This window comes from Diuraphis noxia, unplaced genomic scaffold, assembly GCF_037042655.1.
Source record: "Diuraphis noxia isolate RWA-SAM2 unplaced genomic scaffold, SU_Dnox_SAM2 contig0003, whole genome shotgun sequence".
Classification (NCBI taxonomy): Eukaryota; Metazoa; Arthropoda; class Insecta; order Hemiptera; family Aphididae; genus Diuraphis; species Diuraphis noxia.
In genome coordinates this window covers 37,958,624-37,972,993 of record NW_028301713.1, presented here as the reverse complement: position 1 = coordinate 37,972,993, position 14,370 = coordinate 37,958,624, and the positions used below count along the sequence as shown (strand labels likewise).

Sequence of the window (14,370 nt, the reverse complement as noted above, 5' to 3'; positions counted from 1 at the left end):
ATAAAAACTTCAAGAATTTGTGTTAATCGGAAAATAAAATGAATTTGTAACTCAGTAATAATGAGTTGGTGGCAGGCGGGTAACTAAGTTAGCTTTAATATAAAATATTAATGAGAGAGATCACACCCAAGCGGTATAACGATTTGAATCCACAAAAACATCGGAATGAATTGTCCCAAAATGTCTATTATTAAACTTTTCACCTAAACTATGATATATAGAAAGTTTGTTGATAGTTCATCAAAGAGGAATTATCAAATAGATACAAAATGTGAAATCAAATTAAAAAAAATTATTTAATTTTTCACAGTTAAAAAGAGTTATTTTTGCTAGATTTTCTTCCCTAGTTATGTAGTGTTGTGTAATGTAGCAAAAGCTAGTGAGGATCTAGATTCTGAAATCATTGCGTTTTATATTATGAACTTCGAATTTTATAATTTTATTTATGTGTTTAGTAGATGATAATGTAAATAAATCGAAAGTACAAATTGAAAATGAGGATAATACAACAAAGAATTTTAATGACAAAGATGCTATAGTAAGTGACATTAGTGTTCCACTATGTGAGTCAATCATTGAGAAGGCATTTAACGATCATGAAGATGCAACTACTGAAGGTAGGATCATTTAGTACTATTAGTAGAATTCTATTTTTGCTTATTTACAGTATTTCAATGATTAATTTCTTTAAAATAAAATACTGTAAACTCCTGTTGTACGCGGTGGTTACGTTCTACCAAAGTTGCGCGGATAATGAGACCATAAAGTAATGAAAAAGGGGAAGATAGGTTTTATTTACATTGTGTTTAATTTTAAAAATCACAATAAAGTTAATATTTTTTACAATTATGTATTTGGATGATTATAATTTTTCTTATAATTAATAATTGATTAATTTTTATTATACATACATTATGAAGAATGAAAAAACTTAGGGATAGATGTTTATTTTCTTTTGTTTTTTAATATTATTAGTTCTCGATTGTCTATATGCAATTTTATTAATAATATTTAAGTTTGAAGATGAAGCTTTTTCTCAAGATTATTAATTTTAAGTACAAGTTGAGAAACTTAATCATTTAATTGAGCATTTTCATTTGATATATTTTTTATTTGATTTGAGAGATCATTAAAACAGTTGTTAAAATTCGTAATCTTTTTTCCTTGCTCACTGAAGGATTGAATTAATTTGTTTTGCGTTATTTTAGTGTTACCCAAGGTTTTCATTATGGAAGCAAGATCTTCCATAAAGATAGAAATTAATAATTTGAAAGATTTCTAATTAATACCGAGATGATGTTAATCATTAAATTAGCATACGGCGTAGATTGAAAGATATAGTGCGTTTTTAATGTATTTGTGTAGCACGGGTTGTATCTCGTCGGTTTAATTCCTGTGGGGAACGAGAGATTATGACCATTGTAGACAAGAATTTAAATTATGCATTCTCTAAAAATCTCATAAATTCATCTAGAGCTGATGGCAGTAAGGGGTATGTACACAGTATCTTAAACATAACTTAAAAACTTATCAAGTGGCGTGAGATCTGGTAACCTAGGTCAGGAATCGTATTAATAATTTTGAATATCCCTGTAAAATGTAATAGGCACATATAAATACCTAGATACAAACTAATAAAAGACAATAGATCAATATTCTTAGCGTAAGAAAAATTCATCTACTAGGTAACCAAAATCCGTTTCTTACTTTGAAAACATCTGAATTTCTTATACTCTAGGTTCTTAGACCTAGACTTTTTTACTTAGTGTTGTGTTTTACTAAATGCATTAAAAAAAAGTTTTCCAAAAAAACACATATCAGAAGTGTACGAAAACAAATAGTTGCTGAAAATGAAAATTGGACTTCTGGAAGTATATTTGTTTTTCTTTCACTTATTGATCTAAATACACAAAAACACGAACCGCTTTCGACAGTCGTAAAATATATATTATTTAATTTCTTATTATTTCATTCTGCTAAAGTACCTTGTTAGAGATTTAAGTTATGTTTACAATTAACCTATTAACCAGTGATTTGAATTGTCAGATAAACTGTTATAATGTAAAAATAAATGCATTACATTTTTTTTCAGGAATTTTTATATTTATAGTAGAGCTACATAATATACGATCAATTTTCTATGTTAATAAACCATGTAGTAAATATACTTAAAATAAACTAAATTTTTTATATTCTATGACTAAATAAAATAACCATGATTATCAATATTTGAGTATTAAGTTATGAGTATTTTATATTTAAAAAAAAAAAAAAAAATATTACAAAAATGTGTAAAATTTTAAAAAGCAATTTCGGTGCCCGCTAAAAGTTGCACCTTGAGCTACCGAATTAGTCGCCTTTCCTTCTTCACGCCAGCCCTTGCGGAATTTGTATTATATTTCGAATCTTTTAGCAATTTTAAATTAAATTTCCTTATGCGGAGATCTTATCGCATTTACTTCCTTACTACTTGGGATATAATAAAATAGCTCACTTTTGTCTTTTCTATAAGCAAGATCATTTTTAATTTCAAAATATTTACCCTATGATTTAATCAATCATTTTTTAACTTATCTATATTTGTATTCTCAAGTTTTTTAAATGACAACTTTTGTGAAAAATTATTTTCAGTTAATATTAATACATTGGTGTTTCGACTTAAGAGGACGACGGGTGTAGCGTATTATTTTTTGGTAACAGTATGATAGTATGAATCACTTATGAAAAACCTGTATATTAAGATTTGAGAAGACTTGATCCCGCATGTTTAGTCTCCGTCTTACAAGTGCGTAATACAGCAAATTTTACGCTCAGCAGATCACGTTTGGCTCCGTTAGCTTAAAATTTAGAGTAAATTGATCTGTTATAAAAATTAAAGGTTACATTATATCTAGGTCTTCTTAGACTTTAATTACATTTTTATTTTAAACCAAGTTATGAGCATTTTAAGAAAGGTATACAAACAATTTACAATTTTAAAATACTCATAATTCGCTTAAAAATTAAAATATAATAAAATGCCTGCTGGTGTGGCCTCCTCTTAAAGCATCAACATGTTTCATCTGCACGATGTTCGATATTTAAATCATAGTTTTGAAATAATAAAGCTAATCTTGATATTCTGGAGTTCGAATCTTTTTTGTGAATGGTCGACTTTTACCTTTTATCTCCATCTAATCCTTTGAGGTAAACATAAAAACATTTTATTGTATACACTAATGCTAAATATTGCAATTCGTAACTTATGTTATCTAGCTTTAGTTTCACTACTTGCTGTATTATAATATCGGATGCATTACTCCAGCTTTCTGTATTTGTAATATGATCACCCCATAACCTAATGCACTATATTCACAGTGCACTTCTGTTTCAGTTGTAGAAGAATACAATGTCGGAATTGTGATTTTCACAAATATACTCTTTAACAGTTCATTGATTTGCTACTCTTTAACTCAATTACTATATTAGGTACATATTATGATATGGTACTATATTTATCTATATTACATTATAAATTGTATTGAATTAAAATATAAATTTAATAAAATATTTTAAACAATAGATTTTAAAAACTAACCAAGTAATGAACTGAAACCTCTATGCCAACCCTCTACTGCATTGTTAGTCCTTGGAAATCAAGTACTTTTTGATACGTAACGATTCCATAAACTAATTGAATACTTTGGTAATCTACGACCCTTTCTTCGACCCATTGGGTGACCTATCCAGGTGTCTTCAAAGTAGTCAATAAGTGGTTGTAAAATGTTTTCGTTATCTGTGTAATATTGTGAGTCTATTAATTCTTCAAACGCATCTATCACATGATTTTCTGGTGTATATGCTAATGCTAATAAGAGCCGTATCTGTAATGAAAATGTCGAATCTGATATATATTTTTGGGCCATATATTGAATTTGTTGTATTTTACGCCAAATACATTGGGAAAAATGGAAATGGCATCCTTTTTGTTTAACATTTGGAAATACTTCTTTAAATGCATTAATTGATGCCATTTCAAAATCTGACATAATTAATTTTGGTGATAAAGTTGATTTAATTTTTTTTAATTGATTAAGGAGGTGTACATATGTTTTTTGTGATTTGTTTGGTAATAAAGCGTAAACAGTAAGAATCAACGAATTGGTTGTTAATACATGTATTGTAAAAATTTGAGTGAAGAGTGTTGGAGTGCACTTAAATGTACCATCAACGAACCAATAATTAAATTTTTCCATTAATTCTAGATTTTCTTTAGTAAAAAATATTAAAATACGTTCACCTGATGGGCCGCTATCAAACTGCATGAATTGCCTTCCATCTTTAGTTAAAGTATACCTTTCAGGTATTTGAAGGTTAAAAAGTGACTTGGATTCGACGGTGCACAATCATTACGTTGGCGTACTCTTCTTAACGAGTATTTTAAATTAGATATTTCGGGTAATGCACCTGATATCACTGGATTTAATTGTGTTGAAGCGATTATTTGTTGAGGGTTATCTTGTGACGATAGTGCTCGGGATTTCATTCTCTCAACTTCTTTTTTTACTTCTAATTTGCATATATCTGGAACGTGGTTATGCTCTGAAGGCTCTTTTTTAATTTTATTATCACTAGTAGTTGTTAATCGACCTTTACATTGCATATCTATACATTTCCAATACTTCGATTCCTTGTACGTTTTTTCCTCTCTATAAATATAACGATTATTCTCGAGTAAAAGTTTATTTTTATTAGATTTAATAAATTCCATAATTAAAAAATTTAATTTAAAAAATACAATTCAAATAGAATATAAGAAATAAAATATAATAAGCACAGCACTTTGTCTACGATCGTCACATTGTCGAACGTCGCACAAAACAATATGATGTCTATAATAATAGTTTAGGTATACGGTTACACTATTTACGATAAAAGCGATAACGGATATTAGCTTGAGTCACAATAATAATGACAGACTAATAAAGATTATATTATTATTTATAGTTTTAACTGTATTGTTCGAATGAACCCTATAAACACTATAAACTATACTCAGAACGTGCTCTCTTTTGATATCTGGCCAGCCGGTTACGTTTACACCTCTTTTCTTTTTTGGAACTTTCTCTTGTCCGAAAAGTAATATGCAGGTACTTCTGGGTAAAGCAAACTTTTTGCTAATTCATTCACTTTAAACAAATCAAAAAAGGAGAGAAGTGTACTTGTAGGAGAACTATTCACTTTGTCATAGGTTTCTCTCATTAAAGTTATCCCTTTGTCCATTTGGAAAATGGAATGCAAGATGAACTATGGTAGGGAAACACTCGTTGATTGGGAATTAAAGGATTCACCATACTGCTTCTGATGAACTTAAATATCGTCCACTTTTATAAGTTATTTCGACTTTTTCATTTTCTAAGGCAAATAAAACCTGTTCTGAGCCCTTATTTACGTATTTGCACACGTATTTTATTGACTTCATCGAACTTCAATATTCCACATTGACGTGAGCGTTACGTGTTCATAACAGTGCAGGAATATAAGGAACTACCCAACGATTATCTATAACTACATCTTTGATATTAACGGAGAATCAACCGTCATCCGGTGAACGTATTTTTTACTTCATATAACCATCATCACTAGCTTGAGTTTCCTTAATCAGATCTTTGGGATAATGTTTATTGCACGTGTTATCTTTTATACATGGTGAACTTTTATTAAAAGTGTCACAATGGCCATGAATAAAATTACATTTAACGATTTGGGATCAGGTATTTCAGCACGAATATCATTGTTGATTTGATCCGAAGTAATATGATGCTGAAGCCATAAAAGAATATAAACATGTGAAAACCCTTTATTTTGCCATTCTAATGAATACATATAGCATCTAATTTCTCCGAATATATTTTAGCTCTCGGAGTCAAAGGTATTTTCAGGTACTTTATCTTTTTTGCTTACTTTTAAAAGTCTCTCTTACTATAAAAATTATAAATCTTTCAAAATATCTCTAGTGACGCAGAAGTCCTAAAAATCTAGTGGGGAGAAAAATATTTCAAAAGGCCCAATATATCTCAATATCGGCAAAAATGGCATACCGTGGAGAGGAAAATGGTCAATATGAAGTGGTCATATCATAATTTTTCAAGATATGTCTGGCTATGGCTCGAATTTACTTAGGGTTACCCCTGCTAACATCTTTAAACCGGACTGTTAAAAAAGCCTTAATTTGATCAACACAAAAAATAACATTTGTTCTAAATTAATTCACTTGATTATTTGTAATTTCATCAGAAATATTCTCATCATTCATTCTTTTCCGTATTCTTTGTCTAATTTCAAGAAATTCTACTTCATGAAGTTCATTTTTAACTGAAAATTTTTTTGATTCTTCTAAAATAACATCAACTGACTCTTGTTTTCTCAATTTTGTTAATCTTTATTCAGCAATATCAACCATACCCAATGTTTGAATGTAATATTTTGACGGAGCTTGTAAATATTCGTCAACATTTGATCAAAGCCATGAATATGTTGATTTTACAACGATGTGTGTTTTTTAAAATTTTTTTCGTGTGTTTATCATTAAGTTTTGGGGCAGTAAAAATGCTTCAATTATCAACTTCAGTAGCTTTTCTTATAGGAAATTGAACCCAGTTGGTACTATGTTGGTCCTAATATTTTTCGAAAGCGGCAGGAAAAATAAACAAAAAAATTAAGGAAAAACAGGAATTTCTACGCAAAGCCGAATTTAGAGATAATCAATTTTGGTTATTGGTGTAACTCTAAGACAAATTACCGTTAATATTTTTAATTTTCACTGGATGCTTATATTGGCCTTTTTTATACTTGATAAGTTATTCAAAATATTTCAAATTTTTATTTTTATTATTTTAGTTTGTTTTTCTTGTGAAATTGTATTTGTTTGGTAAAAAAAGATTGAAAATTAATTTAATACAAGATTTCCGATAATTGGATATGATATATCAGTTGAAAAATATTAAGAATACTCGTACATATGTAATTTTTTTTTTTATGACAGTTTAAAGTTCAAATATATATAAAATGTATTTAATTGAAAATTTACAAATCATTGAATTGTTAGAAATGTATAAAACATTTAACTATTATAACTAAGGTTCTAAGGATTGTCAATTTTTAACAAGGTGTCATGTAAGTAATAATTTTGCAACAAAATAAATCTAAAACTACACAAATACAATTTTTTTTCAAAGTTATTTTAAGTTCATATTTGGACAACGTTACATATTAAATATCCAAGAATAACAATTTTAGTCATATTGTAACTGTCGTAATTTAGAAATATTATTTGCGAGTACTTGAAATTTCTAGATCTAGAGTATACTTTATGTTTTAACTGTAATACATAATGTCGTTAAAGACTTATATTAATACTTTATAGTATAATATTATATATACTATGAATGACTGAATGAGTTGGGTACATAATGAAATATTGGTAACTATAAAATAAATTCCAAATGAATCAAATCAAATTTGGAATTTATTTTATAGTTATCAAATTTTTTTTTTGGAAATAATGACAATATATTTAATATAGTATAAAATATCCTTAGGGCGACAAACTGTCTCCACTTAGAATTGTTTTTCGATTAGAATGATGATATATAATTGAATTCAAATTTAATACCATCCATTACAGTACAGTAAACCATTTGTAACTTACTGTACAGCTGAGCGACATCCACTTACCTGCTTTTTTCGTTCGTTATTTCCTAACATAACAGTTGCAATATATTTTTTTTGTAATTTTTAGATTTACTATTTCAAATAAAAGTTAATAATTTATTATATTTAAATTTTTAAATAGAGTGGTATCTTGAAGAAAAAAATTACAACATTTTTCTAAAAACTACTTGTATCTTTTCTTATTAAAGATATTCAGGTGTTTGGCATATTAATATATTATGATTCATTGTTTACTAAATTGCCAAACTTGCATAAGTAACTTAAAATCATATAGTGAGATTATGCCTATATACTAATATAACTAGGGTACTAATTAAACTTTACAGTAAAATCATGGTTTTACTTATAATTCATTTTTTTTCTTTGAAGTTAGTCTGTGCTTTGCTGTTACTTATTACCACACAACTCCAACTTCCATTTTGTTTGTAACTTATATTGTACACCACGCATAGAAACCTTGACAAATACAATGTGGGGTCGTTGTTCATCTTAATTCACTAGCAGGGACATGAGTCGTGTTAAATAAGAAGTTTGACAGATTGGTGTCCCAAATTCCGGTTGACATTCGTCAAGTATTCATGGTTCTTGCTTATTGCCTATATGTACATATAACATCATGTCGAGTTGGAGTGTTCAAGTGTGTAAAAGCCTGAATGCGTTCGATAATATAATAAAAATGAATGGGGTAAGCTGATCAGGTTTTTGTTTTCCGTTGATCTAAAATCTGTGAATTTGTGAGACAAAGGGGAAACAAGCACACATATCAACCTTGGGTTATGTGTTTATTTATCCAAATTACGGTAACGTTTACTATAGATACAGCAATACTATCAGTGTCAAAGGTTATAATTAAAGTATCTTTGTACAGGTACAAGTAAAATGTACTTTAAAACAAACAACGATATGGTTTTTATGAGAGTATTGTATGTTTAGACACAATACCAGTAACTATATTATTTTCTCTCATACTACATTTCAATAAGTGATCTCTTGTGTCTCGAGCATTGTTCTGTGTGTAATAATATTTTTTTTTCTAAAACATGCTAAAAAAAACATTGTTTTGCAAGGACGAGTGGTGAAACCATTTTCCAATTGGTTATGAATGTTATCATCATAATTTATTTAATTAATATTCATTATATTTTTAGATGCTGAAGACTATAATTATTTGATATTAAATGAATTTAAACAATCAAGGAGCAAATATTTCAATGAAATAGTAGTTGAAGGACAATCTGAAGATAATGAGCAACATATTTCAAATGGTACAGTAATTTTATATATTTATTATAAAATATTGATATTGAGTATTATTTAAAAATCTTTATTTTAAAATATTATGAATATGACAATTTCTTAACAAGCACTATTTATTTCTAGTGGACGATGATGATGCTACAACTTCAAAGGACTATAAAATACAGTCCCATAGTTTACAAAATCAGTCTGATGACAGTGAAGAACACATTTCGAATGGTACAGTACCTAGTCTTACATATTTATTATAAAATATTGTAATTGGCTATTATTTAAAACTCTTTATTTTAAAATATTATGAATATTAAAATTACTTAACAAATACTATTTATTTCTAGTGGACAATGATGATGCTTCAACTTCAAAGGACTGTAAATTACAGTCCGATAGCTTACAAAATCAGTCTGATGACAGTGAAAAACACATTTCGAATGGTACAGTACCTAGTCTTACATATTTATTATAAAATATTGTAATTGGCTATTATTTAAAACTCTTTATTTTAAAATATTATGAATATTAAAATTACTTAACAAATACTATTTATTTCTAGTGGACAATGATGATGCTTCAACTTCAAAGGACTGTAAATTACAGTCCGATAGCTTACAAAATCAGTCTGATGACAGTGAAAAACACATTTCGAACGGTACAGTAGTCTTACATATTTATTTTAAAATATTGTAATTGGCTATTATTTAAAACTCTTTATTTTAAAATTTATGAATATTACAATTACTTAACAAATACTATTTATTTCTAGTTGACGATGATGATGCTACAACTTCAAAGGACTATAAAATACAGTCCCATAGTTTACAAAATCAGTCTGATGACAGTGAAGAACACATTTCGAATGGTACAGTACCTAGTCTTACATATTTATTATAAAATATTGTAATTGGCTATTATTTAAAACTCTTTATTTTAAAATTTATGAATATTAAAATTACTTAACAAATACTATTTATTTCTAGTGGACAATGATGATGCTACAACTTCAAAGGACTGTAAATTACAGTCCGATAGCTTACAAAATCAGTCTGATGACAGTGAAAAACACATTTCGAACGGTACAGTAGTCTTACATATTTATTTTAAAATATTGTAATTGGCTATTATTTAAAACTCTTTATTTTAAAATTTATGAATATTACAATTATTTAACAAATACTATTTATTTCTAGTTGACAATGATGATGCTACAACTTCAAAGGACTGTAAAATACAGTCCCATAGTTTACAAAATCAGTCTGATGACAGTGAGGAACACATTTCGAACGGTACAGTAGTCTTACATATTTATTATAAAATATTTTGTAATTGGCTATTATTTAAAACTCTTTATTTTAAAATATTATGAATATGACAATTAATTAACAAATATTATTTATTTCTAGTGGACGATGATGATGTTACAACTTCAAAGGACTGTAAAATACAGTCCGATGGTTTACAAACTCAGTCTGATAACAATGAAAACCACATTTCAAATGGTACAGTAGTTCTAAATAATATTTATTACTAAATATTGTAATTGGCTATTATTTGATACTTTTTATTTTAAAATGTTATAAATATTACAAATACTTAACTAAAACTATTTTTTTTCTAGTGGAGTTTCAAAATGCATCAACTTCCAATGAAGGTGTTGCATTTCAGTCTTATAATTTTAGCAATCCAATGGGTGTTTCAATTGAAAATGACTTAACAAGTAAGTAAAATAAAATCAATCACCATTGTATATTGAGGGGTAAAGGTGTACTTATAAATTAAATTAATACAATCACTTGCTTACATTTTTGCATTAATAATTATACTAAGGTTATTTTTCTTTAAATTTATTTGTGTTTCTTATCCTATTGTTACCAAATGTTGAATGATTTATTATCCAGTTGCTTAATTAAAAATTGTATTTTTTTATTTGAATCTTTGTTGGTAAAAATGTATTATAAATGTTAAAGAAAATAAACCATTATAAATTAGAATTGAGCTAATAATATTTGCTCAATTATATTTAGTTGGGGGTAAGGAGCCTTCCCATTCACAAGCTTGTGAAGCTTATAGACATATACATATACATAGACTTATCAATTTCTGAAAATATTATGGGTGGGAGGCATTGACTCCTTAAAGAGTTTGTTGTGCCATTTCACCTATGGTTGATAACATAAGAAGTCCACACTGAAATAAATTTTGGTTGTATTAAAAAATGTTAATTGTATTAGTTGATTAGTATATTAAAATGTTTCACTAATATAAAATCATCATTTATTATTAGTACAAATTGATGATTTCCAAGAAGAAATTATAATTTCTGAAACCGAGGATCAATTAATATTGGCTGATCAACAAGATTCAATTAATTCATACACTGATTCAGTGGTTGATAAATCAAGTAAGTGTACTATATATTACACATCAACTCTTTTGAAGTATATTTAATCAATATATTTAATTTATAATTATATTTGTATTTATATTTTATTTAATAATTACCACTTGGCTATTAATGAAGTTAAATTTTTATTTCCATGTTTCTGAATTTGATTTTATTCCATTCAGTTTAATATTTGAAATTTATTTTTATTTATCAAATAGGTTATGAATTAAATAACCACTCAAATGAAATGGAAAGTATGCTAAAATATAATTCAAATTTTATTATATCAGACGGGTCCTTACATGAAACTGATACTGCTGAAAACAATACATGCTTTGGTAAAATTACATTAAAAAATATATTCTACTGTATTAGAAATTAACTTTCAAATATCTTGTACTAAGTAGAAACTGATTATTTTGAAGAGGTTACAACTTCCAATTCTAAAGAAAAATCAATGTTTGACAATCAACTACATCTTATTGATTCAAATTATGATGCAGTTGGTAATAAATCAAGTAAGTGATCAATTAATAAAATTCAACATTTCTGGTTTCTATATAGCATTTTTTATGATATGTTGAGTAAAAAGTTCAATATATTATATTGTAAAGAGTATTTAAGTATGGTTTATTGTCTTTATATTTTTACCTAACTTATGACAATAAATTCCCCAAATAACTTATTAATAGTTACTAATTAAATTATATTGAAAATTGTACTTCTTAAAAACCGTGGTACATAGAGGTATATTTTATTTTGAGAGATATTATTATAGTAATTCTATCCATGTAAATTAAATTATTCAAAACCTAATAAAAATGATGGATATTATGATTACTTTTGGTTGAAAAGTGTCAGTAAGGACGATTTTTGTTAGAAGAACACTTATAAAAGTGTACAGATATAAAAATTGATATTATGTTAAATATACATTCAATTTAATTATTACATTTTTTTTTTTTTTTTTTTTATGAAATCAATTTTTTTAGTTGGACTTAAAGTTAATAGAACGACAGAATATATCCCATATATTGTTACAATTTACTTTAGATAAATAGGATATTTTATTGTTTTATAATTTACAATTGTTATTAATTTTTTGTAGATAATAGTCAACTGAAAAATGTTACAGCTGATGAATTCAAGAAAGATATGTCAATGACGTTTCAACATTTTTTTAACCCATTCAATGTTTCAACTAGTAAACCATGTAAGTAATTGTTAAATGAAATAAATAATTTTGTTTGGAATATCATATATTGATTGATTATATCATTTTTTCATTTTATAAAATACAAATGTATATATTTTAATAAATATTGGTTAATTTTGAATTAATAAAACTCATCTTATTTAATAATTAAAAATTTACTTGTCGCATTATAATGGAATAGGGATTTTTCTGGAAAAGTGATACTATCTTAATAGTTATTACTAGGGTTAGGATTTTTATACAATAAAAAATATGCACATATATATGCAATTAAAATGGCCAAAATTTTTAGTAAAAAATAAAAAATATTAAGAAATATGTAAACAAGTTCAATTAAAATATAATTCTTATTAATTTTTGATCAATTCAAATTAAAACAATGACAAACTATAATATAGTGTTTCAAATTTTTAAATTTTAAAGCAATTTGGTTTTAACACTGACTTCTAAAAGAGTGTTTGACATCATAAGACATTATCAGTGCATACTTCATGGCTGTTGTTTCACTGAGCAAAATATTGAGCTCTATCATGTCTTCATTTGTAATACCACAATACTTTTTTTTCTATATATTTTTTAATTGTCTTCATTCCAAATTTTTTTTTAAATAGTATTCATTTTATTCTTTAGTAATTTAGCTGTTAGACCCTCTGATTCATTAATTTTTGAAATTGATAAATTAATTATTATAAGATTTCACTCAATGGCATCTTGGTGTTTTCTAACTTTGAACTGAAAAATATATCCACGGTAGAGGGGGAAGTCGGAATTTTAGATTCTGAGCGGAGCGATGAATGTATTGATTTTAGCATGATGTGTGTTTTTATTATTTTTTTTTTTTTTGTGTCTGTCATCACGTTTTGGGGCAGTAAAAATGCTTCGATTTTTGACTTCAGTACCTCGTTCGATCAGAAAGTGAATCTAGTTGGTACTTTGGGGGGTCAAAAGTAAAAAATTCTTAATACTTTTCTAAATAATCAAGAAAAACAAACTAAAAATTAAGTGAAAAACGGGAAAATTTACGCACACTCATTTTTCGACTCGATTTTGGTTTTTGATGTAACTTTAAAACAAATGACCATAGATACATGCAATTTTCAACGAATGTTTATATAAGTATATTCTAACCATCGTGCAATTTTTAAAAATTGTCGACTTAAGTTGAACTATTCATAGCCATTTGAAATTTCTGATCATTATTAGTTTTTTTTAAAATTAATATCGATACAAATGTATTTGTAAGGCAGAAAAGCTTGAAAATTTAATGCAAGGCTCTTAACATATTGTTACAATAGCAGCTGAAAAATAAAATAAATTCATAGTCACAATTTTTTTTTATAAGCATTAAAAGTTTGAATTTTGACAAAATACGTAAAAATCACAAAAATTCACAAATTATTTGAAGCTAGAAATTCATAAAAAATTTTCTTTTAAATCTAAGATTTGAAAATTTAATACAAGATTCCTTAAAAGTTTTTCAATCTTTATCACAAATAAAAAGTCCACCGGAATTTCAAATTAAATTTTTATAAGCATTTGAAATTTAAATTTTTACAACATTGTATTTTCTTATTTTTGTGTAACTTTTAAAGTCTAAAACAAATGACCACAGTTACTTGAAATTTTCACTGAATGTTTATATAGGCATTTTATATATTTGATAAAATTTTCAAAATATTTAGATTTGTTTTTAGCTGTTTACTGACATTTTAATTGCTCAACTTTTTTAGTTTTTTTTTCAATAAATACCGATAAAAATTTATTTGTTCGGTAGAAAAGCTTTAAAATTTAATACAAGTCT

The 14,370-nt window shown here is 26.6% G+C and overlaps 1 protein-coding gene and 1 pseudogene across 10 annotated transcripts in view; one reads left to right on the top strand and one right to left on the bottom strand.

Annotated features, from left to right (window-relative positions):
• Nucleotides 1-14,370, top strand: part of LOC107168075 (uncharacterized) — a 64,820-nt gene that overhangs the window by 14,775 nt on the left and 35,675 nt on the right. For all 10 annotated transcript variants that reach the window (XM_089222567.1, XM_089222563.1, XM_089222566.1 and 7 more), the window contains exons 11-24: nucleotides 456-617; nucleotides 8,862-8,978; nucleotides 9,094-9,189; nucleotides 9,309-9,404; nucleotides 9,524-9,619; nucleotides 9,734-9,829; nucleotides 9,948-10,043; nucleotides 10,158-10,253; nucleotides 10,371-10,466; nucleotides 10,586-10,684; nucleotides 11,252-11,368; nucleotides 11,572-11,691; nucleotides 11,758-11,871; nucleotides 12,462-12,566. In XM_089222567.1, coding sequence (XP_089078693.1) covers nucleotides 456-617; nucleotides 8,862-8,978; nucleotides 9,094-9,189; nucleotides 9,309-9,404; nucleotides 9,524-9,619; nucleotides 9,734-9,829; nucleotides 9,948-10,043; nucleotides 10,158-10,253; nucleotides 10,371-10,466; nucleotides 10,586-10,684; nucleotides 11,252-11,368; nucleotides 11,572-11,691; nucleotides 11,758-11,871; nucleotides 12,462-12,566 — 1,506 coding nt within the window. The remainder of the gene's footprint in view (nucleotides 1-455; nucleotides 618-8,861; nucleotides 8,979-9,093; nucleotides 9,190-9,308; nucleotides 9,405-9,523; nucleotides 9,620-9,733; nucleotides 9,830-9,947; nucleotides 10,044-10,157; nucleotides 10,254-10,370; nucleotides 10,467-10,585; nucleotides 10,685-11,251; nucleotides 11,369-11,571; nucleotides 11,692-11,757; nucleotides 11,872-12,461; nucleotides 12,567-14,370) is intronic.
• Nucleotides 3,573-4,028, bottom strand: LOC149057314 (uncharacterized; annotated as a pseudogene).